Source organism: Bipolaris zeicola (genome assembly GCF_000523435.1).
Source record: "Bipolaris zeicola 26-R-13 unplaced genomic scaffold scaffold_289, whole genome shotgun sequence".
Taxonomy (NCBI): Eukaryota; Fungi; Ascomycota; class Dothideomycetes; order Pleosporales; family Pleosporaceae; genus Bipolaris; species Bipolaris zeicola.
Window position 1 is genome coordinate 1 of NW_006912338.1, and position 27,028 is coordinate 27,028.

The window sequence follows — 27,028 nt, forward strand, 5'->3', positions numbered from 1 at the left end:
TGAGACATAATGTGATGTAGTGTCGACGTTGACGCGCTGGTGGGGCGCGACCGATTCGCTTGGGCAACCGATTCGCTTGTGAACCACGTTATATATATATATATATATATATGCGTCTATGGAATAACCAAAAGTATCAAAACACACCACGAAACCATTCAATCTCTCTCTTCTACACGTACAAACCCTCCATCAAAAAAAGACTAGTCAAACATCAAACGAAAATGTCCCTACCCACCCTTCCCCCGCCCTCAGCCCCAACAACTTCCTACACCGCATCCTGCCACTGCGGCGCTTTCACCTACACCGTGACCACATCACCCCCGCTCAACGCCTCCGACGCAGTGATAAAGCAATGCAACTGCAGCATTTGTGCGAGAAACGGGTACATGTTTATTTACGTGGCGAACGAGCGAGTTGTTTTTGAAAAGGGGGCGTTGGAGGAATTCAAGGTATGACATTTTCCCCCCATTCCGCCTCCTACATTTCATACATCCAGAAAGAAAGTTTGGAGAAAAGAAGGTTAAAAGGGAAAGGCTGATGTGAAGGTATAGTGTTATTCGTTTGCTACGAATAAAGTAGGACATTATTTCTGTGGTACGTGCGGGTCCTCTTGCATGTTGCGATCGAAAGAAGCGGATTTCATGCCGGGGATTACGGGCATCAATGTGCGTATGTTGCAGGATGTGGATTTGGAGGGTATCAAGGTGGATCATCTAGATGGGAAGAGTTTTTAACGCTGGAAAGGCGTAAATGTGATGTTACTTGATGACAAGAGTGGGCATTAGGAACTGGAACTGTTGGTTATGAAGAAGAAATGTGTGCAAGTTTTCAAGTTTGATATAAGATGGATGACTTGATCTATTGGAAAAGAAAGGGTATCTTTGAAATTTAAAACCATAGAAAATATTATAGCTCGTCGAATGCACGGAGACGCTCATCGTCCTTGAGAACACGCTTGGCACTATCCACTTTGACGATTGGTTTACGTTTGGGTGTTGGTGGTCCTATAATCGCTTCTTTTGCAATATCCGGTATCTCTGCATTCAAGATGGCATCTCGAGATGCGGGATCCAGTCTGGTATTTTGTTGTTCAACATAATCAGGAACCGGTCGGGAGGCATGGAAGAGGACAAAAGCAAAGAAGACGGCGGCTATGATGCCAACGATACTCCAGAAGATACGTATACAATCTAAAATCATTTGTTAGCTTGATTGAATCCCAGGGCAATTTCGTCGTATTCATACTGGTGTTCTTTGCCTGCAATTCTGCTTCTAACTTTGCTTTGGCGTCAACATGCTCTTTGGCCTGTTCAAGTCGTGCAGTCAGAGCATCTGCTTTTTCTTTTCCTGCTTTGATCCGCTCCTCAAGGCCGATGACTTGCTCTTGCTGTGTCTCGAAGTTGTCGAATGCTTCAACTTGGCCAGTCACATCATCTACGAGTTCTGTAGTGTCTGCTTCGAAGTTTTGGTGTAGTTCTCTGGTGAGACCCGACAGCTCATGTAATGTACCAATTGTCTGTTGCAGGACGGATATCTTCTCGAGGACTGAGTAATATGTATCGTCTAGGCGGCGCGAGATCTTGAGAGACTGGTCCGAGAGGGATTGAAGGGCGGCACGGAGCTCACTATGAGACATGTTAGAAGAAGCTTTCTTCCGGATATGGCATGAGAATGCGGAGTATTCACAATGACGCAAACTTACCGTTCTCTAGCCTCGACCCTTTTTTCCTCTAGCTCTATATCTGCGGGCCGGAGTGGTCTCCGCGGGGGGATGGTGATGCCCGGTGTAGTTTCCTCCTTTCCACTTGCACTCCCTTCGGCTTGCCTTGGGGCTACACTCTGCCTGCGACTATGGCTGGGGCTGGTGTCCCTACTCCCGCGCGCCTGCCTTAGCAGGTCTCCAAAGCTAGCAGGCGGTTGTATCTGGATAGCCGACTGCATGGCTTCCTTGGCTGCATGACGCCGACTCGAGCCATGGCGATGATGGCCATCGTGACTGTCGTGGTGGTGACGCGACGACTTGTGCTTGTGCTTGTGTGAATGAGATTGCGATTGCGACTTCTTGACGGGATCCGACGTCACTCGGGTTTCTGCGCTGGAGCTTCGGAGAGTGGGGCGGAATGCCGTGGGGTCGGCCAGGCCTGCATGTAAGTGCAGCGATCCCTCCATGTCATGGTGGAGGTTACGAGGGCCGGGAAGCCAGTTGACGTTGTGGTTGCGCGGTTGCACAGTCGCAAGCCTGCCATCCGAGCGTCGCGTATCATTGCAGGGGTTCGTTACGCTAACCCCCAACGGACAAGCATGTGAATGGAGATGGAGAAGAGAGGCGTCTGGTTCTACTGCCGAGCTTGCAGCTATGGTTCCTTCTTATCTCTCTTCAGGCGGAGAATTATTACAATGCACGTCATGACCATTTCTGTTACTAAGCTACCAGGTTTGCACGGGAAATAGTGGGAATTGATTGGTAGTTGCTATCCACTTATGAAACCCAGGGTATCCTTTTTTTGCGCCTGCATTCGGAAAAACGAAGGCTCGTGTCATACTGCCTTTCAGCGTAGACTGAGAATGTCCTGTCCATCTTGCATGTCGAAACGACAGGGTGGTTGCTCTTGCCAGCTTCTGTTTCTTTAACCTCCTTTCGAAGCGGCATTTTTCGGTTGGATTGTGCTGTGTTACCACAAATTTTCCACTGACCCCGTTCATGACTTGAGCATCTTGTTGCGCTTCTCCTTCCTCTTCAGACGCTCGACGCGCCTCTTGTGCATCTTCTCCTCCATCTTGGCAAAGCGTTCGCGTTCTTCCTTAGCTGCCCGTTTGGTCTTGATTGCCTCGACTCGTCGCTGTTTCGTTGTCAGCCACAGATGGCGCGTAGTTGAGCAATCGCATTGCCTACCTGTCTCTCTGCCTCCTTCTCCTCCTTGAGCTCCTTTTCCTTTGCCTTGACTGCAGCAAGAGCCTTCCTCTCTGCCTGGCGCTTCTCCCACGAAGATTGGTTTGCCCGTGGGCGGAATGGAGCCTTGTTGTCGTGCCATTGCTTGCCTGCGCAGGTGGTTAGATGGTGGTGTGGCGCAAGTCCTCGCAATGCTGCGCATACCGTTCTTTTTCATGCCCTTGACAGGCACCGTCTCCGTGGCGGGAGGCGCCTCTACTGTGACGGGTGCAGACATGGTGATGGTGGTGGGCAATCGTGAGCCTCAGCGGCGTCTTTCCGTCTGGGCCAAAGCAGTCGACAGTCGCGGCGCAAGAAAAGTTTAGCCGATATCGATAGCGCGGAAAGCGTCCAGGGTCAGAGTGGTACGGCTGGCACGGCTGGCACGGCTGGCTGAAAGCGGGGTGGCGTGTGCAGCGACAGGCGGTGATGCTTCCATCAGATCTGATAAGATTAGAAAAAGAAAACGCGCATGCCTCATCGAGTAGTAATGTGCAATGGTCATTTTTTTGTTTGTCGCGATCGCAGCCGTGTCAGCGGCATGTCCGGGTCAAAGGGGTGCTGCGCCCTTGATACTTTCTATATATTCCCTCTCCCGACGCCCTGAAGATTTTTTGGAGCTAGGGAAAAGTCTTTCTTGATTGCATCACGTTGGGCGCCAGACTCGTGTAGTTGCATTCATCCATAGTCGCACACCACCCACGGCCCGCTGCCTCGTCCCGTCCAACTCTCCTTGTGTCACTTCACTCCTGACTTTGCTCCACTTGCAATTTCAGTACGCTGCTGTCCCACGCCAGCCTTGACATGAGCGCGACTTCATAACACTCATCTCCGCGCCTCTCACCGCCCACGACTCTTGGTACCCAACATGCCCCTGCTTCCCACCAGCATACTTTGACCGTCCTAAACATACTCAAATACACCATACATATTGAAGATTGATGGAAGCACACAAGAGCTCGGTGGGGGTGTTGGCCGGAAGAGGCGGGCTGCCCAATACAATTCTCATGGAAGACGCACAGCGTCCTGCTGCAGCACATGTAACCAGCAGCGGAGAAGAGGCCCTAAAGGACATTCTGTGCGGATCAACGGCCGGAATCGTTGGCAAGTACATTGAGTACCCCTTCGACACGGTCAAGGTCCGTCTGCAGTCACAGCCTGACACGATACCGCTCCGGTACACTGGGCCGCTGGACTGCTTCAAGAAATCACTGCAGCACGATGGGTTTCTGGGAATATATAGAGGCATTAGTGCGCCTCTGGTTGGGGCTGCGGTGGAAAGCAGCACCCTATTCTTCAGCGTGAGTTACACCTCTTTGAGTCACCATGTTCCACGCTGACGTGGTCGATAGTATCGCATAGCGGGGGATGCTCTAAAAGCCTCAGGTGTATACCCAGAGTTGAAGAGGCACCCTGAACGAGACCTGCCCTACTCAGGCATGCTCTGGTGCGGCATGGTCGCTGGAGCAATCACTTCGTTGTTCCTCACCCCCATTGAACTTGTTAAGTGCAAGATGCAAGTCCCTGTAGAAAGCCCTGGCACTGTAGTTGCTACTCCAACAATTCGAGGGGTCATTGCCTCGATCTATCGCCACCAAGGTCTTTCCGGCTACTGGCACGGTCAGCTGGGAACCTTGATTAGGGAAACAGGAGGCGGCGCGGCATGGTTTGGTGGCTACGAGGGCATGAAGATCATCTTCAAGGGAATCAACGGTTCGACCAAAGACGAGGATCTCCGTGTGTGGCAGCGCATGGCTTCCGGTTCTGTTGCTGGTGGCGCATACAACTTTATGTTCTATCCTGCCGACACGATCAAGTCGCGAATGCAGACAGAAGACGTCAAGCACCTGACAGGCGGAAAGTCGAGTTTCACCGCAGTAGGCAAGGCGCTGTGGAAACAACACGGCATCAAGGGTATGTATCGCGGATGCGGTATCACAGTTGCAAGATCGATCCCCAGTTCTGCTTTCATCTTCACTGTGTATGAGGAGTTGAAAAAGCGATGGCCCAGCCGCGGGTCTGAGTAGCACGGTGTAAACATTTTTTTGAGCGTCCAAGGCAGCTAGACGGTACATATGGGAGCTCGAGAACGAGGACGGAAGGGCGTTTGTGAGAAAAGGAAGCATAGATTTGAGGCATCGTCTTAGAGATACCATCATGGTCTTACGCCTAGCTTATAGAGTTATTTCTGTTATTTCTTATATTTAGAAATAGTATTAGCTACTAAACACCATTTCAATATGCTCTATTAAGTGACGACAACCCGCCAAAGCACATGTCAACTGCACTCTGCACGAGCCTTCACATGTCAAAGCAGGATCCTGTGATCCCCAGTCTATTCCTATCGTGGTCTAGTGCGAAACGATGCTCCAACGTGGGGAAACCAGGCCGACCGGCAGCGGCAATGTGAGATTGGAGCCGAGGATGCAGATGGCAACGCGATTGTGACCCTTCACCTTCAGGGTACACCCGTGCAAGCATAGTCGCCAACCCACTTCCTGCCCCAGCCCTAGGATGCGCGTCTTTCCTCTTCAATAATCACTGTCTGATTTTCTATCCCCCTATTCCCGGTCTCGCTGCAGCATTGTGAATTGCAAGATAGCACGGCGCAACTCGACGTCATTGCAACTGGCGCGCGCTCTGAACCGAGGCTCGCTCGCATCGTCAGCTGGCGATCTCTCGCTGGCGTTTTGTCGCAATCGCAGACGAACGTACAACGCTCCTTGATACCCCTACTGTCTACACGTGCAGTCGAAGACAACATACACACATACACATTACCGCCGCCATGGACCAACTACACGCTCTCCATGTACGTCGCCCCGTTCGCTGCGAAAACTCGCGCATACACTCCGCTCCGAGCTATCCTTCTGCGAACCTTTGTCGTGCTTGATAACTGACAGGAATGGCGAATCAAAATAGGCTGCGCTAGAGAAGATTGCTCTAGACCCCAAATACCACGATGTCCTCACACTAGTAAAAGGCGTGAGGAACGGTATCGTGTATGGAAGTAAAGTGCGATTTCCACACGCACTCGTGTATGTTAATCTGTAACCACAACAGAACGAAGAAACAATCCAGCGCTAACATTACCCGTAGAATGATCTTCCTCTTCAGATCAGGAAGGTAAAATCTGCCTCCTCCTACCTAATCCACAGCGAACAGACAAAAAAAACAGAGAAAAAAATATACTAACCTTGTCGTAGCTTCCGCTCCAAATGCCTCCTCGTCTACAAAGCAACCCGCCAACACGCCCGCAACCTCGGCCTCTTCGCCCTCGTCTACAAAGCCACCATGCTCCTCCTCCGCCACACCTCGCCCAACGGCAAAGAGCGCCAATACGACTCTTTCCTCGCGGGTCTCCTCGGCGGCTACACCGTCTTCGGCCGCACAATCCACAACTCCGTCTCCCAGCAAATCGTCATCTACGTCGCCGCTCGCGTCTGTCTTGCCCTAGCCAAACTCGCCGTGCAGCCGCGTGAAGTCTCCGCTGGAGCTGGGGCCAAACATGGCGGAGTCAAAGGCTGGGAGTTGTTTGGAAACGGGGAGATGAGGCGTGCGCTTGTGCGGAATGGATGGCCGGCTTTTGCGAGTTTGAGTTGGGCCATGGTTATGTATATTTTTAGGTGGCATCCCGAGAGTGTGCAGAGTAGTCTGAGGAGTAGTATGAGTTATATGTGGGTTATTTTTTCCATTGTTATTTTTTTTGGGATGGGGATCGCATTGCTAACGGGGAGATAATAGTTATGTCCAGTCGGATGAGTGGGATTCGCTACGGACGCTTTTGTGGCATAATAAGTAAACGGAAAGGCGGCGGAGTGTAGGATTTCCAACTGTAGGATTTTTTTTGGTCGAGGGAGAAAGATACCGATTGTTATTGCATTTTGTATGCATTGTGTGCAGGAGATAGAAGGGACAGAAGAACAAGAACATGCGAGATGTTTGAACCAGGGTAACAAATCAAAGTAGCCAATAAGAAGAAAAAAAAAGTTCAAAATTTCCATACATCTGACTGGATTTCTACGGTCGTACGATCAGGATGTTAGTTATGACGACAAAATCACATGGCAAACATTTCTCATCCAGCCTCAAACATCACGTCATCTCATCTACATTCAGCTCATTCCTATTCCAACTCACCTTGAAACTCTACGCCCGTCATAAAACGCCATAGTCCCGTAGGGACCCAAAAAAAGATAAAATCGAGGCAGCCAATCCCATCCCCGTCCACCCCACGTCATTGGCTCGCAAGTCCTCTAAACCCATCCTTCTCACCGACGGAGACTTTTTTTCTTACTCCGCTTTGCCTGAAAACGGCGTCCAGGCGAATGCAGATGCGGCCCCCCGGTGAGCGGAATGCAAAGGAACTTTAAAAAACGGCCATGATTGTGATTGGGGGCGGGGGAAAAAAAGGGGGGAAAGGACCATGGGGGCTGAAATGCAGAGGGCCTTGGTCGGTTACCTTCGGTCCTGCTGCCTACATGTGGTGATGTAGCCCTCATTCCCCCCTTGTCCATGAGGGTAATTCAGGGTAATCACGACTGCGGGAGGTCCGCCCCTGGTGTCGGAGCTGAGGAGGCGATGAGGTGTATGAAAGAGGGGAAAAGAAAGACGGTGTGGTGGTCTTTTTTGGCCCTATTTCGTGACGTCTGTTTGCTGATTCACATGGCGCAGAGGCGTGGAGATCGTCCAGTGACGGGATGCCAGAGGTCCCTTTTCCTGTGTCGGCTGCATGGCTTTAGGCTGGCTGGTGAGGGGAAATCGTCGACGTGTCACTTTATGTGGTGGCGAGTATGATGGGTGTGAGTCGAGGATGGGCGGCTAGCAGAGGCTAATGGGCTTGTGGGTGCGAAGTTAAAGATGCGGTGGTGCGCTGTGGTTGTGATCGTGGGTTTACTCTTCCAACAAGTCGAAATCTTGGGTGGAAGTTTTGTCTGTAATGTTAGCTTGCACCATTTGAGAGCCATTACTGTCTTGTCTGGTCTTGGGGCTTTTTGAAAGCGTCATTGCATATAGACTTGCTATATCCGTAGCCTTGTAGGTAGGTCGTGTCTCCTTGAGTAGACGATGCCTCAGTGGGCGATGGCTACTTTAATACTCCGGCTAATACTCATGCTGACGCTGACATAGCTATCGCCCTCGGGAATCTTCCTCAGAATGTACAACCACAACGGTGGCAATGATTCGCCTATGCAGCCAAACATAAGCACCGTGTCACCGGAAAGACCGCCGCAGTTGAAGGCGAGGAACTGCAACTATGACTGCGGATACGGCTGCACGAAGGAGAGCGACGACGAGGGTGGCGGGGCCGAGAGCGATGGAAACACGCTCGTCGGCGAGGAGGAGGAAGAGGAGGAGAGTGGTGGAGAGTCTGGAGATCTCAGCGGATCCGAGGAATCGATGCCGGACTCTGGCGCGTCCGTTTCGGACGGTACGGGCAGCGAGTTTTCGTCTTCGAGTATGGTGGTTGAGTTGGCTTCGTCGGGGGACTGCAGCCGTGCAAGCTCTCCTGCTCGCAGCTTAACCCCCGGCCCAGGAAATAGTACACTTTTGGTAGGCCTTATGCGGGTCCCGATAAGGTACTACTTTCTACAAACACCCCTGCGCCTCAGTGTGCAGATTGAGCATTGTCGAGGGGATCCGGGATCGCCTCTCGTTCCGGAGCGTGTTCGGTTGTCATCTTGAATGGAGGAGTTGATGAGAGAGTATGTGCCTGGGTACGAAAACGTCTCACCGCCTCGATACCGAGCATGTTAGCAGGTCATGGCCGGGTGGTATTTGATGCTCCAGGGCGTTTGTTATTCGAGCTTGTTGTTGCATTGGAGTGAGGGCGCACTTTGCTTGTTTCGGGAATTAGCTAGCCGCATCGTCTGCGCGTTTGGGCCGGAGCTAGGTTTGATATTGCCTGTATTTCTTAGTTGAAATTGATACCCAAATTCACCCATGCATGCGTGTAGAAGGGAAGGTGGGCACGTGAGGTCGTGTGCAAGAAGGTCAGGCTCTGAGGAGACGAGGATTGCAATTGCATGCTGTGCTAATAAGAAGAAAAGGCGCACATGTCACCGGTGGGCGAGGCACAATGGGAGAAATGTCCGGTTGTAGATGTCACATCCGGCAGCAGGCAGAGCGACGAGTGATGGCCGTGTAGGCGCAAATTGGTTGCTGGGCTGCTCCGACATCACCCGTAGCACCCCCAGTGGGCGGACGGTCGCCTAACGTTGTTGGCATGGTGCAACCGTGGCTTGACCTAGCAGATGGCCTGCAAATAGACAACGGCGAAACATGCATTTACCCCTTGGGCGGCCGCGGATCCGTCTAGAGGCATTTTTTGCGGCTGACAGCGTGGATTGTCGACGGAACGTGGACCCGTGCGGTATTGCGTGGTGAGACCTCTTCCGATCCCAAAGCGAACAAGTTGCGCCTCAAGAGCACGTTGCTCGAGTCGATGCATCGTGACGATGGCTTGGCGGTCATGTTGGCTGCACATGCCGACGGTCGCGTGTGCCAGAGGCTCACGGGTGTGTACATGGTATATCCCGTGCAGAGTAGTGTGGTATCTAGTAATACTCGCATGCTAGGCCCGGCCGTCGTACTTGAAGAGGTGAGGGCATGGCACCCAAATGTCATTTGTCGATCCCCCAGTCAGCGACGCCATCCCGATCCATGGCGGCGGCCTCGACATGGAAATGGAAATGCCTAGCCCGTCCAGCGACCCACCCGGCTGCTGTCCGTCGTCGCGCCGTGGAATGCTAGACGAATTGGACGTGTGGGATATGTGTGGGAGCTGGCTGCTGAGCTGACTCGACGGCTCTGCTGCGCCGACGAGCTGCACGCTGTGTGGCTTGCTGCCGGGCAGCGTCAGAGACTCAGTGACAGGTGGTGAGCATTGCTTTTTTGGATATGAGTGCAGATGCATCAGCGGCGGCACTGTGGGCGCGGTGCATTGATGGAACAATTTCGAGTTATCGGGCATGAAGGGGGAGGCGCAACGGTCGAGACTTGATCGAAGCGCTCTTCTGGACCCAACAAGAATCACCATCTTGTCAACTCGATGCGCCTCGTTGACCGTCGACGGCCCTAGCACTGCCGTCGTACCGCTACACTGCGCTGCCTCATATATCCCTCCACACCGTCCCCACCCTTCCATCCCTCCCTCTTGTCTCCCCCAAATTCGCGAATCCCCGCGCGGTCGCCCCTAGACTGTCACCGCGACCTGCGACCCAGTCGCCCATACGTCATCCTGCACCCCGTCCACCGCCCGCTCGACACTGTGATATTTCACATGTTGCCCGCCAGAGCCCCGTCCACACGCTTTCCGCCCTTCGACAAGCCCCTGGCCGTGTGGGAAAAGAGATACGCGGTCTGGTGAGTCGAGTGCATATGCATTGCCCACAACCTCCATGCCCACGAGACTGACCGCTGCCCAAAGCCTACACGCCTACTCTTGAACTCTGCCCACCCACCCCCCGAGCAGAATACTATAGACTGCATATACCTCGGTTCCCAAGAGGCACACTACATCCTGTTGCACCCGTCAACACCATAACCACCTGGGAATTGCTACCTCTGCATGCCCCGGATTGTCCCGATCCACCTCCCCGATCGACTTCCCCGCTCGCGTGCGCATCCGCACCAGAGGCACACCTGCGATTGGCAGCTCACCAACAGTGACATAAACGATTTGCACAAGACCAAATCGTAAGGGGCCACTTGTCGGGGGTACACGACGCTAATAAAGATGGACTCCGCAGCACCTCCAAGGCGCTTCAAGCCCGAGCCCATTGAGACGACGGTTTCGTCTTCAAAGGACAAAGCCAGGCAGGAGCCTGTTGAGGCGCCTAAGCCGCGAAGGTTTGCGCCTCAGCCCATTGAGACCACTACTTCAAGTTCCAAAGCCAGACGTAGGTTCGCACCTGAGCCATTTGAGACTACAACCACAAGCTCCAAAGCAAACCGGAAATTTATACCCGAGCCCATTGAGACAACTGCCACAAGTTCCAAGGTGCCGCGAAGATTTGCACCCCAGCCTATGGAAACTACGACCAGATCGAATCGCCGCTTTGTCCCTCAGCCTTTGGAAACGACCACAAGAAGCAGTCGTCAAAAATTTGCCCGTGATTGGGAAGAGCAAACATCGCCCACTGACAAGTTCAAAGTCAATCCCCTGGGCACAGTACCGAGAAAGCTACCTGTTAAGAGATTCAGGCCCCAGCTGATCGAGACTGCTCAGAGACACCGCAAAGCAGGTGACGACGAGCCTGTGTTGTTTGATTACGAAAAGACAGAGGCCACTCCAGAGTCAGCCATCAGTGCCCGAAAAGCAAGAATACTAGGAATCCCACCTACTCCACCAGTGAACACTCCAACATATGACATGTCACAAAACCCCTTGTTTCTGGAGATTCAACGCAACGCTTCGCCACTAAGTAGACGCCGATCGTACTTTAGCTCTTCACAACATTCATTCCGCGTGCCAGACTTGGACCCCATTGAATCTTCCGAGTCCGAAGCATCAACCCCGCCTTCACCCACCGAGTCACCTCCCTACAGGCCTGACCACTCCTTCATGTACAAGGAGGCTACCCGACGGCGGGAGAGTGCCGACGGCACCTCTGCTGGATACTTGCTTGAGCTGGCTGCCAAGGCTGCTGAGAAGCAACTTCGAGAACAAGCGTTGGCAGCATTCCCTAACAGTGATATTCACGAGCCTGTGGCTCACTACGTAGATCGTGACACAGAGGGTTCGGAGCCATCTGTCACAGAGGCAAAGCCCCAAACAGAGCCAGAGGCAGAGCCCCCATATACTGTCGTGAACTGGGAATTGGAAGCCATGCGGAAATACCAAGCAGAGCAGATTGCCGAGAAAGAGAAGCCGAAGCCCACTGAATACGTAAAGGCTGCTTTCAGCCCCTTTGGCAATCCCGCAGGCTTTCTCGACGCTGCCACGGCTAGCAAGTTTGCAAAGGAACGCAAAGACCCCGAATTGGAGCGCCAGCGAAGAGAAGCCCGTCCCCCTATGCTCGGTCAAGATATTAAGTTTCCACGCTGCGAATCTCCTGAGCCATCTCGTTTCGATCCTACCCAAGGATGTGATGCGGTTAGGACAGCCATGTGCTATCTCTCCGAGCAGTCCAAAGCTGCTTCTGAAAAAGGCGAAAGCCTGTGGTGCGGCAAAGGCAATGGAAGACAAACAAGCACAACACCATCCTTGTGGTCTACTGCCAACAGCCGCGCTTCGAGTACTCATGGCTTGTGGGGCGGGTTCTGCGTCAATGGCGGAGACAAGTCCCCACGCGGGCCAACTGGTCTTTTGACGCCCAACACAGAGATACCAAATCCCATCTCACCTTACCCAACACCGTCTGCGAGTCTGTTGCCGCCTACTCCTCCAGCGTCTAGCTCAGGCGCAACATTCGCGCCATCGGATTTTGCTGGCATTGATGAGAAGCTTGCTGTCGAGCAGTCAATCGAAGAGGAGTTTGGCGACGATTTTGTTACCCAAGTTTACAATTATCTATCGCTGGGCTATCCATCCATGGCGCGTCCATTCGACACAGAGCTCTCCAAAATTTCACACATTCCTATCTCCGAGTTACGGCAAGATGACCATCTCGCCAAATCTCGCGGTTACATTCGCCTTGGGAAGGACGGCAACTTGAAGGACTCTGAGATTACTGAAGAAACGTGCATGCGTTGGCGCGCGCTGCGCATTTATATCAAGGAGTGGGCGAGACAGCATCCCAACATGGCTGACGAAGATCTTACCAGCTCTTGTCATGGCACTGCTGCCATTAGAAGGGGTAGTTGGGCTCAGTAGCATATCGTTTGGTGCCTGATCCTTGTCCCGCTCCCTTCCGCATGAGGTGATCATTGGCGCCTACTTGGCGTATGCCTGTCGGTCTCTTTGTGGAATCTCGGTTTCTGTATTCGTCGTGCAAGGTTTCATGTGTTGACTCCCTTGCCCACTTTGTGGCTTTTTTTCTTAGTCCTGGGCGTAGATCTCATATGGTGTTGTCTGGTTTCCCTGCTGAAGGTATCAGCATGTTTAGATTCATATCTCTTTTATTTTCTCGAGGGTACTTGTATATTTTTACCCGAGACATATTCTTTGTAACAAAATATAATTTCAACTATCCTGTCACCACATGTTGGGACGTTTTGATTACTCAATGTTGTGGCGTTAACGTTACTCGAATAGACTTTCCTCGCGTCTATCGAACGGTCTTAGACCTCACGGGGCGTTGGGGGGATACGAGGGTACGGGGTGTTGGACATCATTTTCTCTTATCGAATGACTTGACATCCGAAAACACACCAGCTAGCTTCATTTGGCCATAACTGCTTTTTCTAGTCTTATCGCCGGCACCCACGTTCCTGTGTCGAGACTTGCACTCTCAATTTCGGACCAGTGCGTCGGATACGAGCATGAGAAGCGCCTCATTCATTGCAATAAAGTATGTTATTCATTGCTCTACTAAGATGTGATCGTCACACAGCTGGACGGAACCCACATCCCGCTCCCGCCGCCGTCGCCGTCCATCCCGCGATCCACAAAGGCCCAAGCTTCGTTCACGTCCACACGGCCTTTCTTCACCAATAAGAATATTCATCGTGTTGGGCTCTTGAGAATTTCCCGGTGTATGGATCTGGAACTCCCTAGCCGACACATTGACTGCTGTGTCGATCCTCGGTTGGGAATCCCGACCAGTACTACTCGTTGCCTAATTCGACTGGATTTGCGGGGACCCCTTGACGGGCCGAGGCGTTTCGGTAAGCAGTGTCGGACGAGTAGAGGATGCGATCTCGAGTTTGATCTGACGAACCAAAAGACGAACCCATCTCAAACCTTATTAGTCGAGTCAGCAGCACGATACTTATATCCAGTTGTTTCTTTCGGTTCGAGGACACACGCATCTAGTTCGCGTCTAATTCACGGCCATTTTCATGAAGTAGATAACACAACTTGAGAGCTTGGTTACTTGACCGGGTCCACAGTATATTGTGAACACACCTCTAGCAGCGAAACATCTCCGAAAAATGACGACCAGGAAAGAACTGGCAATGCAAGTTTTCAACTTATCGAGCCTCCCACAGGGACTACTAGTATTTCAGGCATGGATTCTGTACAGCATCGGCATTGTTGCCATCACGCTGCGAATGTCAGTAACGAGAATTTATCGTGTGTACATGAGGCTAATAGATCATCCCAGCTTCTCCCGGTGGCGTCATGTTCATAACCTTGGTCTGTTCGCGGTAGATGACTGGATCATGATGACGGCTGTGCCGATACTTTACACTGGGCTGGCAGTGGTCTTAACTCCAACAACTGCCAAAGACGGAAGCAACATGTTCTCACCAGAAAGTGTGGAAGCATTTGAAAAAGATGGCTTCAATAATTGGATCAAAGAATCAACAGCCATTGCTGTCGCTGAGCAGGTATGTTGGTAGCAGGTGACACGTTGAAAGATAGATCGACACATGAAGCTAACATCCAGCAGTGTATGCACAACGTGATGTCCGTATTAAAACTATGTATGCTATTGACATTCGCTCGCATGCTCAAAGAAACGACCGCCGCGAAATGGATCAAGGGTGCAGCAGTATACATCGTCATCGGCTGGCTGGCGGTTGAAGTGGCCTTCTTTACGGTTTGCAGCACCGTCAAGGAGTTTGCTATTGCACATGCAATATTCAACTTCAGCAGCGATGCATTCATTGTCGCGATCTCGATCTCGCTGATCACGTCGCTCTCGCTACCGGTTAAACAAAAGATCAAGCTAGTGATGTTACTCGGCATGGGCAGTTTTATCGTACGTCACACACGCCATTATATTCTAGCCCTTTCCCTAGTACTAACGCTTGTGCGCCAGGTCATTCTAGCCCTTCTAGCAAAATTTCACGACTTTACCGACGCACACTCCACAACCCGCATAGTTTGGTACACACGCGAGGCGTGTTTCGCAGTATGCATCACTAACGCGCTTGACTTTTGGTGTCTACTCCGCGGAAACATGCTATCTGTGCATGACGCTATCGAGTCAAACGTGCGATGCACCGAAGCTCAGCAAGACGAGAAGACATCTACTAGTATGAACAAGCGTCAAAGCCACATGCACGCCCTGCAAACCCCTGACGACTTGGAATGCGAAGAAGCAAGCTGCGATGATCAGGAGAAACGAGTAACCAATCAAGACGAAGCGAATCCTTGGAAACGCATCATCGTAGACGTCCAAGTCGATTTCAAGGTGGAGATTCTAAATGCCAGGTGCATGGGGTCTTCTATGAAGGCAGAGAAGTCGAGGACCGTGACGTGTGAGGGACCAGATGCGCAACATGGAAAGGACTGGTACGGTAGATTTGCTTGATTACGTGTTTTTGGCGCTTTTCTTTTTTCGGGTGTGAATGATATCCAATACGGTGTTTATGTATTTCTTAATAGTGATTGAAGAATCGTTGCAGTTTTAGCTACCATATTTACCATGAAATCCCCAGAGGAGTTTGGGTTTTTCTTGCATGGAGAAAAATGCGAATATGAATTAATTCCGATAATCGCTACGATTAATTGGTCGCGTAGTTGTGTTGGAGATACCAGGAGTCCTCTCTGCATTTGGATGGTGAATGGTCACGTGGCGAACCCGCGGAATCACCAACAGATCACCTGTAACAGCGAGCCACGACCAGCTTATATGGACCAGAAAACTAGCATTCCGCAGATACACTTCACACCATATATACCACGTTATCCTCGTCTGAGGTACCTTTCGGGCCTTTCTACTATACTCCCTGCTTGCTCCACCACAGCATCAGCTCCCGAGAGCTGGTTTAATCGTAACTTTTGTTCTGGTAGATAGTAGCTATACGCGCAATGTATATGGCTTAGGAAAGAATTATATGATAAGAAGTACATAACTATGACTATATAAATACTACTACTTACTATAGTTATACCTCACCCAATATCACTCAACAGTTTTACCACTTCAGCACTAACACACACACACACACACCTTACCTCAATCCCCTATCATCATCATCAACAACAACAAACCAACGGGAAAAAAATGCAGTTCCAGCTCCCCTCCCTCCTCGCCACCAGCATGCTCCTGCTCTCAGCAGTAACAGCCCAAATCTCCTTCACTTGCAGGGGCTCCGACATCAGCTTTGGCGGGCCATGCGTTGGAAACTCGCAACCATGCCAGTGTAACTTCGGTGCAGTAACTTCTGGGAATTGCGATACTAGAGGTGTAAGTTTTTGATATCTCTCTTTCTCTCTCTCTCTCTTTCTATACATATAGGCCTTTCGTTTCTTTCTTAAATAGCTTAGTAGGTCAGAAAAAAGAAACTTAACTAACATGGGGGACTAATTAGGGATGCTTTGTTGTTATTGCTTCGAATCCGCTCTAGGAGAGAGAAGTATTAGGGGGTTATGTGATGGGATGGTGGAAAGGAGATGGAGAGAGAAAGATATGGGGAGGTTTCTTTTTAGGAAGTAGGTTGAGTTTGTGGCAATGGGAGGGAGATTATAGCTTACATGGTAGTTGTTCCAATAAAGATTTTTTTTCTTGGAATTTTGTGGGGTGAATGAGTGATTGGGTTTCAGATCAATCTTGATGAGTTTTGGAGCAGATGAAGCGGTTATATCACTAGCTAGTTATGATAAACGCCTCGCAGGTGCATTCTGACCTTAGCGGTGCAGGAATAGGGTTGTTTGTTTGTTCATTCAAGCTTAACGTCGTGTCTAAAGGCCTTCCATGTGACATGTGGACAGGTGAAGCTTAGGGCTTACGGTTTTGCAGCACGTCCAAGATTCGCCGATTCGTGGGGAGTGTTTTCTAAATTACTGTGTTTCCTGTGATAGCCGCTCCACTAGTGTAGGAATAGGTGAGAAGATCCTCGGCTGCGATCGACTATATCAAATGGAATTTAGCAGATCGCAACTGGGGATACTGTTCCTTCTCTTGTTACTGCTAAAATAAGTTCTGAGAATGAATCTTGGGTAATAGGTGCTCAGGATTGCCCTACAAATCAACACTAATTGGGTTCCAACTAATGCGAGTGACCGTCTTCGTTCAAACCACAATAACCAAAGGCTGATACATACCCCGCGACCCAAAATAACCACAAAGAACAACTCATTCAGGTCCTAAATACAGAACAAGAATCGTTCAGCCTCACCTCCGCATCGTCGTATCATCACCTCTGGCAGACGCCATCCCCCTCCATCTCCAAGCGCCACGCGCTTAAACTCCTCCACCCACTACGCTCCACCACGCCATCTCCACAACCCCCCAAATTTCATCAAACAAAATACATCGTGTCATTTTTTTTCATGGTGACAGAAAACAGCCACTAACGACCACAGGACCCTTTTCCGCAGCAAGGCACACTTTAGGCCCCCAACGACAAACAGAATGTCACTCGTCTTCCCGCCATCGTATCTCGCATCTACGAATCGCAGAGGGCCTAAATACTGGCCAAGTTGCGACAACCACTAATAACTCCCTTTCTTTATTTTCCGCCCCCCCAAGATTTACGGCTTGACAGCTATGTTGTGGGGACAGAGGGGAAAGAGAGAGCGGGGGCGGGGCGTGCTTGTTCATCGGCCATTTTTATGTGTATGCGTCACGGTAACTACATACCGGTTTGCCTTTTTCCCTCAGCCGCACGCAAGGGGGGTGGGGGCGCGGTTTAGGGAGTTTTTTCTTCTTCCTTTCGGTTAGATGATAAAGATGTGAATGCAGGTACCTTTTTTTTATAGGATCGCATGCTGGCCAATCGCTTGCGCCACAGGGTATTTCGGTAGATACAATCAAGTGCGAACACTGATAAGGTACTTGTGGAAGTAAACGGTGCTGGAGCTGTAACAAACTAAGAAGTGTCTATGCTGTGTACAATGACCATTTTAATTTACCTTTTTGTGTAAGCAGTGTGGACGATGTACCGTCATCGGCACTTGCAAGCGAGATAAGTTGTAACAACGCACCAAACTTCATCCTTGCAAGATATCTTCGCATCTAGGTACCGAGATGCCAGTGCCCTTGCTCTGTCCAACCACTATACCCAACATGTACGTCAATCATCATGTCTTTGCAGAGTGTGCCGTAATGAAAGCGCCTGTCAGCTCCACACGAGGCTTGCATACACATGTTGCCCAGACGCGAAGTAGCCCTTCTCGCATCCATCGCATTCACCGCACAGCCATGGACCGCATGATGGCCCTCTTGGGGGCGGAATAATTGAAAACAAGGCAAAGAAAATAAATTGATATGAGGACAAGATGTGTATAAAAGCCAGCAGTGAAGTCCACTGGGAAGTAGAAGCATCACAGTATCGATCAAACATCTCTTCTGTTCTCTTCTTCACCACTATCACTCCTACAAGACTCAATTCAGACTCGTCCTTTTTCTACGAAAAGAAAACAGCAAATATGAAGTTCACTCTCATCACCGCTATTGCCACTCTCGCTACCGTTGTAGCTGGCACACCGACTATGTCTGCGCTTGAGGCACGAGAGGCTGAGGCGGAAGCTGCTGGACTTGTTCCTCGTGTAAGTCCCCCATTTCCTCCTTCCTTATTCATCTCGTGTCTTTATTGTTGTGGCTTTGGCACTTTTGGGATTCTTATATGCTGGAATGTCTTTGAAATGCAAGAGGCTAACTGTGACTAGGCTTGCCCTGGAGCCCGCTCTGGATGCCGTCTTGATTGGGCTAAGAAGTGCGAGTGGTACTGCCAGAACCGCGGTGGTTTCTTGGTTATGGAGTCGTGCTACCTGGGATTTAGCAGGTGCTGCTGCAGGAACTAAAGGGGGATAGGAAAATGAGCTGTTTGAAGCTTTTCATGAGATGGGTGAGGAACTTTTGAGGGATGTGGTTGTGGGGGTCTCTTTAATTCATGCCTGTAGCGATCTGTCATGTCCTGGACATGATCGGCCAAGCATAATATTAGCCCAGGTATATTACAATATTATGATTTATGTAACCCGAAAACACGCATCAAGGTGTCAGGCGAATCGATAAGAGTGCGGATAACAGTCAGACTAAGACTTTTATAAGAAGAGCACTTTATATTTGACGAGAGATGAAGTTCGTCGGCTGAAAATAAGAAGGGTTTGAAAGTGAAAGCATATGCTCCAGCAAACCATTTTTGGCTCTAATTCGAAGGAAATTATTTTTCTCGAAGTGCGCCCTTTGCAGCGGATATCAATCTCAAAGTGGGTGCATGATCATCGAACAGTTTCACTAGAATTGAGACCCTCTTCTTTGATGATAGCATTCGGTAAGAATGTATCTGTACGTTCTTCACCTAGAGAAAAGTCGCCCTAACTGGCGCTTATACTACAACATACCACCGAGCACACCCTACTAGCCTCTACACAGAAAAGAAACGATACTTAATCGATGGTCAAAAAAAGTAATACTCTACACAGGCCACTACCTACCCATATTCGTTAACACGCTAGAATGTTAATAATTTTCCAGCTTTGCACTACAGTCATAATATTAAGACGTATTCTATAATTTACGCGTATTGTCTTCTCTGTGGGCTAAAATAACCCAAAAAAACAAAAAGAACAGAAAGACGCGGGTAGGTGGTGCCGTTGACCACATAAAGCACAACCTAACCTAGAGTACCGCTTTTTATGTCTACCAGGTGGTACTCTACTATTTAAAAGCGAAATGAAGTCCTGCGGGTCGGTTGTTTGCGGTCAGCGCTAAGACATTTCATAAGAAGCCCATGTAAATCATCTTGTATTAAAAGGCGCTCTATGGTCAAAGAACAGTGTGCATTCGTATGCATGGACAAAACGAGTTTCAGAGCAACCGAGACTGCCTGCACAACGGCCATAGTCTTGCGCGTGACTGCTGAATACATTGTTTCTTCCTAGGCGTACTCGTACGATGCCGGTTTCGGTTTACTCATCAGTTTTAGACTCCATCTTCAAAGTTGAGCTAGAGACGCTGTCGTATTCGGTAAAACGAAAGATCTAGATGCAAGAGAAAGTGCTCTATTCCATGATAGTAGCATACCGAGGCCACATTCTCAATGATACGGCTAGATTCAAACAAAGCACGTTCCTTTTATACCTAAATTTAGCAATTCTGCTCATTTACAAGGGGATCATCGTATCGCACGGTCATAGGACAGACCATCAACCACGTGTGTACTCCTCTTTTATTCAACTTAGTCTAGATATATCTGGATGCCATCTCATGTGATAATCGTAAGTGAAGTGGCCCAGCCATGGGTCGTATAAAACATGAAAACGCACAGGCTTTCGGCTATAGAGATGCTAGTTGCCACACACCACAATCAAGAAGAGCAGGCTAGATTTCATTGCGAGAAACCGGAAGGTAATGGTTATAGTGTTCAGCAGCATTATGTGAGAGAAGAAAAAACCCTCCCAACTGTGTGACCATCACCAAGAAATTTTGACAGACATATCTTACTAGTCTACGTGAATGCTAGCGCATATGTAGTATTCTGCGTAGGATGTAATCTATTGCGGTGTTCTAGAAACTAGCTTAGAGTACTATACACGTGGGTTTATAAGCTACAGTAAGCATTGAGTACTGCAAATAAAGTCAGAGCATAATTCATCCCCGTCTTAGCGCAACTATTGAGATGGGATTACTTCGGCAGAAAACCAACAGAAGTAAGCAGCTCGTGCTTAGGCAGGGTTCCATACTGATTGACAATGATCGCTTCTACTCATATCCTTGTTCATAAGCATCATGGTAATTCAATGATAGTCTACAAGGGAGTACCCGAGTGGCAAACGGCTAGCTAACTTCTCATCGTTTTGTTAGCTTCACAAGTTATCTTGACCACATTTCGACGTTATCACGAAGTAGTGTGGGTTTAGGTAGGCTTGTATAGACAAGATGTTCATCATAACTGCAAGAAACCTAATTGAGGATCGAATCCAGGAAAATCCAGGTCTTGCTCAACGGCTAATGAGGTGTGTACATCCAAGTATCCTACCGCGGCGTTGATTACTTTGTTGCTGCCAACTGTCAATAGAATGCATCGATCTAGACTGCAGGGAACATACGGAAGGTCTGGCATGTGTTCTCCTATCAGATCATGTATCCGCAGAATGGGTAGAGGGTTGGCAACAAGTCTAGAAACTTGTAGGTTTTCGCAGATTCTTCGTATGGCGAGCAGCTTCTTAGCGCCACCATAGCGATTCATGAGGCGGATAAGCCGGTAATTTGAGGCCCCTACGCATGTTCAGTCAGCAGCTTAGGAAGTATTTTAGCCGAATGCTCTCACCGAAAATGTGATAGAAGACCAGCGATGCAACGCCTATCCCATGTGACATTTCAATGGAAGCCACAAGCCGGTTTATGAAGATTGTCTCATCGCGGAGAGTCTTCAGACTACGCGAAGTTCCCTCAAAGCCCGCTTCCCTCATTCGTGCATTGATCTTGATAACTGTCAGCAGGAAATTCATTTGCACGCCATTTTTTTCTCAAGATACATACTACGCGAGCACCTGCTTTCCCCGGTTCGCATGCGAGTCCCTCCCAAAGGAGAAAGAAGCACAGAGAGAAGAACCGAGTGAAGGTCGCGTTCTTCAGTTGCTCCTTTGCCTGACCAGCCATTAATTCGCAACATCTGAAGGCCTGCATAGCAGGCTCAGAGTACGTGCCCTCTGGTAATGTTGAACTCAAAAGGCGGTTACTAAACTCGGTCGCCAAGATATACGATTCTGTGTTGCAAAAGCTGTTCAGGAACTCATCCGCAACTTTCGTTATTGGACATTCGTGGTTATCTAGGGGCTTTGTTTGCATGACACTGTGGCTTTCTGCATCTTGCATGGAACAATCAACCGGTGGTTCGGCTGGAGGTGTTCCTAGCACAGATCCTACGAATTCGTCCACGAAGAAATGTTGCTTAGAATCGAAGTTTGAGTCATAGCCCTGGCTGTAGATCTCCTCTCCATCTGACGAAGATGCTGGAGACCCTAGCATCTGATCGAAGATTAATGTCGATCTCTGTGCGCAGGTTAAGCCACCATGCCCAATCCCCGAGGAAACCTGTACCTGCCGCCTGAGAAGCGCGATTAGTATTGGGCTAGAACATTCTCATATGGACCAGAATAACTAACCATACACCAGCCATTTCAAAATTCCACGGATGATACGGCATGTACATGGCGTAAGTTTTCTGTGCTGTGCTAATAATTGTAGGCATAAACGAATTTCTGTCCAGACCTTCACAACACTGCGCATATGAGGCTTCTGCATGATAGAAAACCTGGCCGTGATGGCTTGGAATGCTGAAGGGAATAATTGATACACATATTATCAGCGTATGTGTTGTGTGAAAGGGCACAGGAACATAGAGGTAAAGAGCCTCTATCAACAAGTCTGAGAAGAATTGCGGGGTGTCCTGATTTTCCTGCGGAGGAGATATGACGAAAGCTTTGTAAGAAGGGTTTCCTTCAACTTCCATCATCATTGAGCAATTGAAGGTCGTGACGAGCTGTTTGTTTGTAGGTCCAACGTAAAACGAGAGTACAGAATGGTCAAGAGGTAGCGAGAGTTATGATATGGCGATTGCCTCTAAGTAATATCGGTCGGTCTTGATTGAAAGACTTGGGTCGAGGCCTTACTTATGCGAGGTTCAGACATGATGATTCTAGTCCCAACTTCGTCCGAACTCCAGGGTAGAAGGGACTAAGCATTCCGGCGTATAGACTGGCCCAGCGAGGCTCCTGGTTACGGAGCTGCGCATTTACCCCTGACATAGGGTTCGCGCTCATTAGCTCCTGGCCAAGCTCAGAGTGTTATTAAACAGAGATTTTTGCGCATGGGGACAACAAGAACAGGCAGGTGCCCTCCATCACTATAAATAGATTTTGTCTCTATACATGAATACAACTCGGCCTATTGAAAAACAAAAAACTCTGTAACAATGTTGTCTTAGCTCTGGCATCTTTCACTACAAGTTGGTGAGACCTTTGGAATGAACATCGCAGCAGCAACAGTATTGGTCCCATCAACGTTAACTGGACAAGAATGGTTTTCCAGCTGAATGCAGATCGTTCCAGTGACTGATAATCTTACGATCAACACAAACGTAAGCAATGATGTGATACAATACGAGACCGAATTTTTCGAAGTAAAGCCGCCCGCATTATTATATCACCGCTTCTCTCTCAGCGCATTGGGTCTATACCGTAGATGTACCTGTGGGGTTATGTTTTATATATGTAGGTATTTTTCTGCCCAGGCAATGTATCTCTTGGACCGGAGCTTCTAATCCAACTAAGACTGGCCTGAGAATGTACGAGACTATGCTTAATGGACTGCGACACTGCTAGAGCTACTACTTCATGATTATACCTCAGTAGTGATCAACATTCCCTTCTTCCATCCTCATAGTCACTAGCGCTCAGTGCGGCCTACTTGCTTTCACCATCATTTTTTTCTCAATTGCGAGATGCGATTTTGAATTTGTCAATGAGAAAGAAAGGAGAAATTTGAGCCCGACGGAACGGGGTATCTTCCGCGATTAGGGATTCAGGCCGAACACCGTTGATTCAACTTACTGTTCTGAAACTGCTATTCGATCAAATCTGAACGCTACCGAAGTCAGACCCTCAGTTGATGTACCGCCGACGGACTCTCTCACGGAGCCCTAGCCCATCTCAGCTTAAGCAATGCAAATACGGCCTGTTGTTATAGGGAGTTGATTCTACTGCTAGCTTCTTGCTGTAAGTAGTTACCGTTGTCCATCGTTGCTGCTCTATAATACATGCGGCCTAGCAATCGTGACCAAATACATACATAGTAACACCGCATGGCTAGTAATCCCTTTCTTCCAACGTATGTGACCTTTGTAGTTAGTCCGCCTCCCTTGATCCCTAACTTGCCGACAAATGCTACTAGTTCTATAGTACTATAGTAGGGGCGCTATCAAAGACATGGATTCGTGCCACGCACACTAGCTCCTTCAGACCCACTTTTAGCCCGCGCAAACGGTGCGGAAAACACTTGTAACCTTGATGTTTGGTTAGCGGCTGCATAGAATCCCGTCCCGAGCTACTTCCGCAGAAGGAGTAAGTCTTGGTACAGGGTGACAGGGGTGAGTTTCCCGACTAAAAAGTAATGCTAAACCATAATGGGAATACTGCTCGGGGAGTTACTCGGTAGTGGCCATCCCGGATCAATGGAAATGTTAGGTCGGGGTCTGGCTTTGCTAGATTGTTTCGAATGAACATTTGTCAATTTCGAACGTGTGACCAGGCTTTACACAAGACACTAGCAACTTGAAACCTATTCTCGCATCATAAAGTCGTCTTAAGCAATCACCAACTCAGATCCAGCATTAATTTCGAAAAGGAAAACTTGACCTCAGCAGCGGTCATGTGCTCCGTTTCTAGTAAGTAGCCGCGTTCTCTACCGCTTCAAACTTCTTCTGCTTATTAAAGGCATATTGGTGATGAGATTCTCTTGACCAGCTACTCAGTTTAGTATAGGTTGTAGCAAAATGATACCCTGGTAAGAGTTCGTGCGGACATGTTGTCATTCCTGATCGATGAGGTAGATAGCACCTGGGTATTGAGTGGAGACGCAGTAGAATTACGCGTCCTTTGAGGGGGCTTTAAACATCGTGGCCCGATGTACATACGGGCTGACATATAGTAAGGCCAGGCTCAATGTGACTTGAGCAGCGAACCTTCTAGGCTCTCTTCCAGCAGCAGGCTTATTGGCGCGTCTCATTATATCCTTGTCTCATCCTGAGTACCGCAAATACGAAAAGGATCCACGAGCTACCCATGGACATCCATAGGCATTGCACCATGCGTAAGTTCACGAAGCCTGTAAGTATCGTACGTTGTTCGGTACCGTTCCAAAGCACGGCACTGGTCGGCTATCTCGAGGAACAAGTAGTATGGCACTGCTTCTGCGGGCCGTAACACGGCACGCGGCACGGTGCCTGGGTTCCAATGATAATAAGCATTGCCGCACGCCGATTAAACCAGCGCTTTGAGCGGCATTGGCCGGCCCATCTACGGGGACCACCACGTTCCGTGGCCCGACTGAGATTCAATCTTGGCCTATCTCGTGGTAAAGATAACCCGGCGATCGAGACCCAAACAGTTTTTCAGAGATTGGCGAATTCCACAACCCAGGATACTTCGTTGTCATATCATTACCATGTCGAGCTGTGGGCTGTGTACTGCATCGATGTGTTAGTAGACTTAGATTTCGTGTGAGCGTTTGCCAAGTGGCTATCTTTGCTATCAGAATTTGGTGTCGCAATGCAACCCGTATTCAGTCCTTGGTGAAGCCCCCTTGGGTATTGGCAACAGCTAAGCCCCTCTTCCCCGTACTACTTACTGTGGAAGCGAGGGATTCAGGTGCCTGCTGTCATATTTTAGCGTCTCCAACCCTCAAACGCGTGACTGACGTCATGATATGATTTGGTATGGAGGAATCCAGACCAAGCCTCTTCTTACCCCATTCATTTTCGTAGCTGTTCTGCTGGATGAACATCACAACAATTCAATGCGATCCAGACATACCATAAAATGGCCACCTCAAATGTCACGGCAACGGATTAATCCAATGCTCCGGGCGATCGACGTGCCAGCAAACCAATCCGGTGTTCAATCAGGATTTCCATCCATATCGATGACCAGTCAGTACAGGTCCAGCCCTTGCAGTGAACATTATCAATACTCACGGACCTAGTGGGCCTGTCATCACGCCCTAGACGCAAGACAATTCGGCCAAACCCGGCAACGCTGGAGTCTCCACGTGGTTGGACTCAGGATGCAGTTCAATGTAGTCGCATAGGGAAAATCTACTGCACGATGAGCCTCTACCCTGGTAAGCATAGCATACACTCAGATTAACCAATAATCCATGGAAAATGGCAGCAACAATAACTTGGAGTTAGTGTCATCACTAGGGTCACCTTAGGGTCACCTCACCGTCGAGTTAGCGAGTTTCAGGGTCTCAAGCATATATCTTATAGTACAATTGAGGTATTTTAGAGCTTCTCTAGCTGCCCTTTGCTGAACAAGGCTAGCAGATCTCGTTTTTGGTGCAATGAATTCCGCAGTGTAATACGCTAAAATCTCACTGTGCAAGGATCAAATGCCCATGCACATGCAGAGCCGGTACTGTCGGATCGTACACCATGTTACGCACCAAACTCGGTAAGCGTAACATTTGGCAACAAGATTCATCGACATTTGTCTGAGAGACATCGAGATCAAAAAGTAACATGGGAAGATAAATAACTCGGCCCTTTGGGCTGAAAAGCATCATATGATGATGGTGATATTGTGCGAGATCGTAGAGAGCCAATAGGATTGTTCGGGATGTATCTTCCAAGCAATCCATCTCGATGCGAGCGGAGTTTGATTAATTGACCAGAAACAACAATTGGATAAGACATATTCGCGTGTGTTCGTGTTTTATAACCAACGTAGAATTGTATGGTTAAAAAAAAATAGACCTAAGAGCAATATAGTCAATCAAAAACTAGGCATGCATAATTTTAACGACTGCTTTTTTAAGCCCAATGCTTACTAAACTCGAAGGGCTGCTTTGGTTGAGTTAACAGTTTCCGAATCTACCGAGATACATTTCTACGGTTATTGCGCGCGATAAATGATGTCGTACCGACAACCCGCAAACGATGCTGAAGAAGGTTACATATTCAGCTATATGTGTTAATGTAACGACTAGGACCCCTGGCCACTCCAGCTACCTACTGCCATACCTATTCTACACCTCACCCAAATCAAGAAATCCATCCATCCTCATCATATGACCAGAAAATTAGTCAAATTAAGATTTCTGTATTTTAGCCCTTTACTACATCAGCTTCCAAAAAATAACTCCAATCTCTAGAGACCAATCGAATCTCATTTCTCATAGAAAACCCTAATTAGACTGCTCATACTACGAAGCTGCACCCACAATACCATATAAGCAAGATGAAGGATACCTCGTCCCTATATCGGTTCAAAAGTAGCATTAACGTAGTTTACAAGCGAGTGACGTGTACAAGCGAGTGACGCACCCCACCAACTTTGCAAACTTCTAAAGCTATACAACTCAACAATATAAT

The 27,028-nt window shown here is 49.1% G+C and overlaps 13 protein-coding genes across 13 annotated transcripts; 9 read left to right on the forward strand and 4 right to left on the reverse strand.

Annotated features, from left to right (window-relative positions):
- Positions 1–224: 224 nt before the first annotated feature.
- On the forward strand, positions 225–737 carry COCCADRAFT_109560 (uncharacterized protein; the record flags this gene model as incomplete). The annotated part of the gene is made up of 2 exons (XM_007719212.1): positions 225–452; positions 555–737. 2 exons carry the CDS (start codon positions 225–227, stop codon positions 735–737), a joined length of 411 nt encoding a protein of 136 aa, XP_007717402.1.
- A 172-nt stretch (positions 738–909) lies between these two features.
- On the reverse strand, positions 910–1,944 carry COCCADRAFT_109557 (uncharacterized protein; the record flags this gene model as incomplete). Its single annotated transcript, XM_007719213.1, has 3 exons — positions 910–1,193; positions 1,249–1,628; positions 1,706–1,944. 3 exons carry the CDS (start codon positions 1,942–1,944, stop codon positions 910–912), a joined length of 903 nt encoding a protein of 300 aa, XP_007717403.1.
- A 758-nt stretch (positions 1,945–2,702) lies between these two features.
- On the reverse strand, positions 2,703–3,170 carry COCCADRAFT_30420 (uncharacterized protein; the record flags this gene model as incomplete). The annotated part of the gene is made up of 3 exons (XM_007719214.1): positions 2,703–2,843; positions 2,897–3,042; positions 3,098–3,170. The coding sequence occupies 3 exons, from the start codon at positions 3,168–3,170 to the stop codon at positions 2,703–2,705; spliced, it is 360 nt and encodes a 119-aa protein (XP_007717404.1).
- A 703-nt stretch (positions 3,171–3,873) lies between these two features.
- Positions 3,874–6,734, forward strand: COCCADRAFT_41166 (uncharacterized protein; the record flags this gene model as incomplete). Its single annotated transcript, XM_007719215.1, has 7 exons — positions 3,874–4,233; positions 4,285–4,949; positions 5,583–5,643; positions 5,855–5,970; positions 6,032–6,058; positions 6,139–6,609; positions 6,677–6,734. 7 exons carry the CDS (start codon positions 3,874–3,876, stop codon positions 6,732–6,734), a joined length of 1,758 nt encoding a protein of 585 aa, XP_007717405.1.
- A 1,355-nt stretch (positions 6,735–8,089) lies between these two features.
- Positions 8,090–8,617, forward strand: COCCADRAFT_30423 (uncharacterized protein; the record flags this gene model as incomplete). Its single annotated transcript, XM_007719216.1, has 1 exon — positions 8,090–8,617. The coding sequence occupies one exon, from the start codon at positions 8,090–8,092 to the stop codon at positions 8,615–8,617; it is 528 nt and encodes a 175-aa protein (XP_007717406.1).
- An 889-nt stretch (positions 8,618–9,506) lies between these two features.
- Positions 9,507–9,905, reverse strand: COCCADRAFT_30424 (uncharacterized protein; the record flags this gene model as incomplete). The annotated part of the gene is made up of 1 exon (XM_007719217.1): positions 9,507–9,905. The coding sequence occupies one exon, from the start codon at positions 9,903–9,905 to the stop codon at positions 9,507–9,509; it is 399 nt and encodes a 132-aa protein (XP_007717407.1).
- A 150-nt stretch (positions 9,906–10,055) lies between these two features.
- On the forward strand, positions 10,056–10,301 carry COCCADRAFT_109556 (uncharacterized protein; the record flags this gene model as incomplete). The annotated part of the gene is made up of 1 exon (XM_007719218.1): positions 10,056–10,301. A coding segment is annotated over one exon (246 nt), but the record flags the coding sequence as incomplete, so codon positions are not given.
- A 369-nt stretch (positions 10,302–10,670) lies between these two features.
- On the forward strand, positions 10,671–12,749 carry COCCADRAFT_41168 (uncharacterized protein; the record flags this gene model as incomplete). The annotated part of the gene is made up of 2 exons (XM_007719219.1): positions 10,671–10,833; positions 10,882–12,749. The coding sequence occupies 2 exons, from the start codon at positions 10,671–10,673 to the stop codon at positions 12,747–12,749; spliced, it is 2,031 nt and encodes a 676-aa protein (XP_007717409.1).
- Positions 12,750–13,969: 1,220 nt separating this feature from the next.
- COCCADRAFT_30426 (uncharacterized protein) lies at positions 13,970–15,297 on the forward strand (the record flags this gene model as incomplete). The annotated part of the gene is made up of 4 exons (XM_007719220.1): positions 13,970–14,091; positions 14,143–14,368; positions 14,431–14,742; positions 14,803–15,297. 4 exons carry the CDS (start codon positions 13,970–13,972, stop codon positions 15,295–15,297), a joined length of 1,155 nt encoding a protein of 384 aa, XP_007717410.1.
- A 114-nt stretch (positions 15,298–15,411) lies between these two features.
- On the forward strand, positions 15,412–15,783 carry COCCADRAFT_109554 (uncharacterized protein; the record flags this gene model as incomplete). The annotated part of the gene is made up of 1 exon (XM_007719221.1): positions 15,412–15,783. The coding sequence occupies one exon, from the start codon at positions 15,412–15,414 to the stop codon at positions 15,781–15,783; it is 372 nt and encodes a 123-aa protein (XP_007717411.1).
- A 1,393-nt stretch (positions 15,784–17,176) lies between these two features.
- On the forward strand, positions 17,177–17,473 carry COCCADRAFT_109550 (uncharacterized protein; the record flags this gene model as incomplete). The annotated part of the gene is made up of 1 exon (XM_007719222.1): positions 17,177–17,473. A coding segment is annotated over one exon (297 nt), but the record flags the coding sequence as incomplete, so codon positions are not given.
- Positions 17,474–18,359: 886 nt separating this feature from the next.
- Positions 18,360–18,734, forward strand: COCCADRAFT_41169 (uncharacterized protein; the record flags this gene model as incomplete). Its single annotated transcript, XM_007719223.1, has 2 exons — positions 18,360–18,479; positions 18,600–18,734. The coding sequence occupies 2 exons, from the start codon at positions 18,360–18,362 to the stop codon at positions 18,732–18,734; spliced, it is 255 nt and encodes an 84-aa protein (XP_007717413.1).
- A 2,087-nt stretch (positions 18,735–20,821) lies between these two features.
- Positions 20,822–22,390, reverse strand: COCCADRAFT_41170 (uncharacterized protein; the record flags this gene model as incomplete). Its single annotated transcript, XM_007719224.1, has 4 exons — positions 20,822–21,153; positions 21,206–21,403; positions 21,618–21,870; positions 22,049–22,390. The coding sequence occupies 4 exons, from the start codon at positions 22,388–22,390 to the stop codon at positions 20,822–20,824; spliced, it is 1,125 nt and encodes a 374-aa protein (XP_007717414.1).
- Between the last annotated feature and the right edge of the window lie 4,638 nt (positions 22,391–27,028).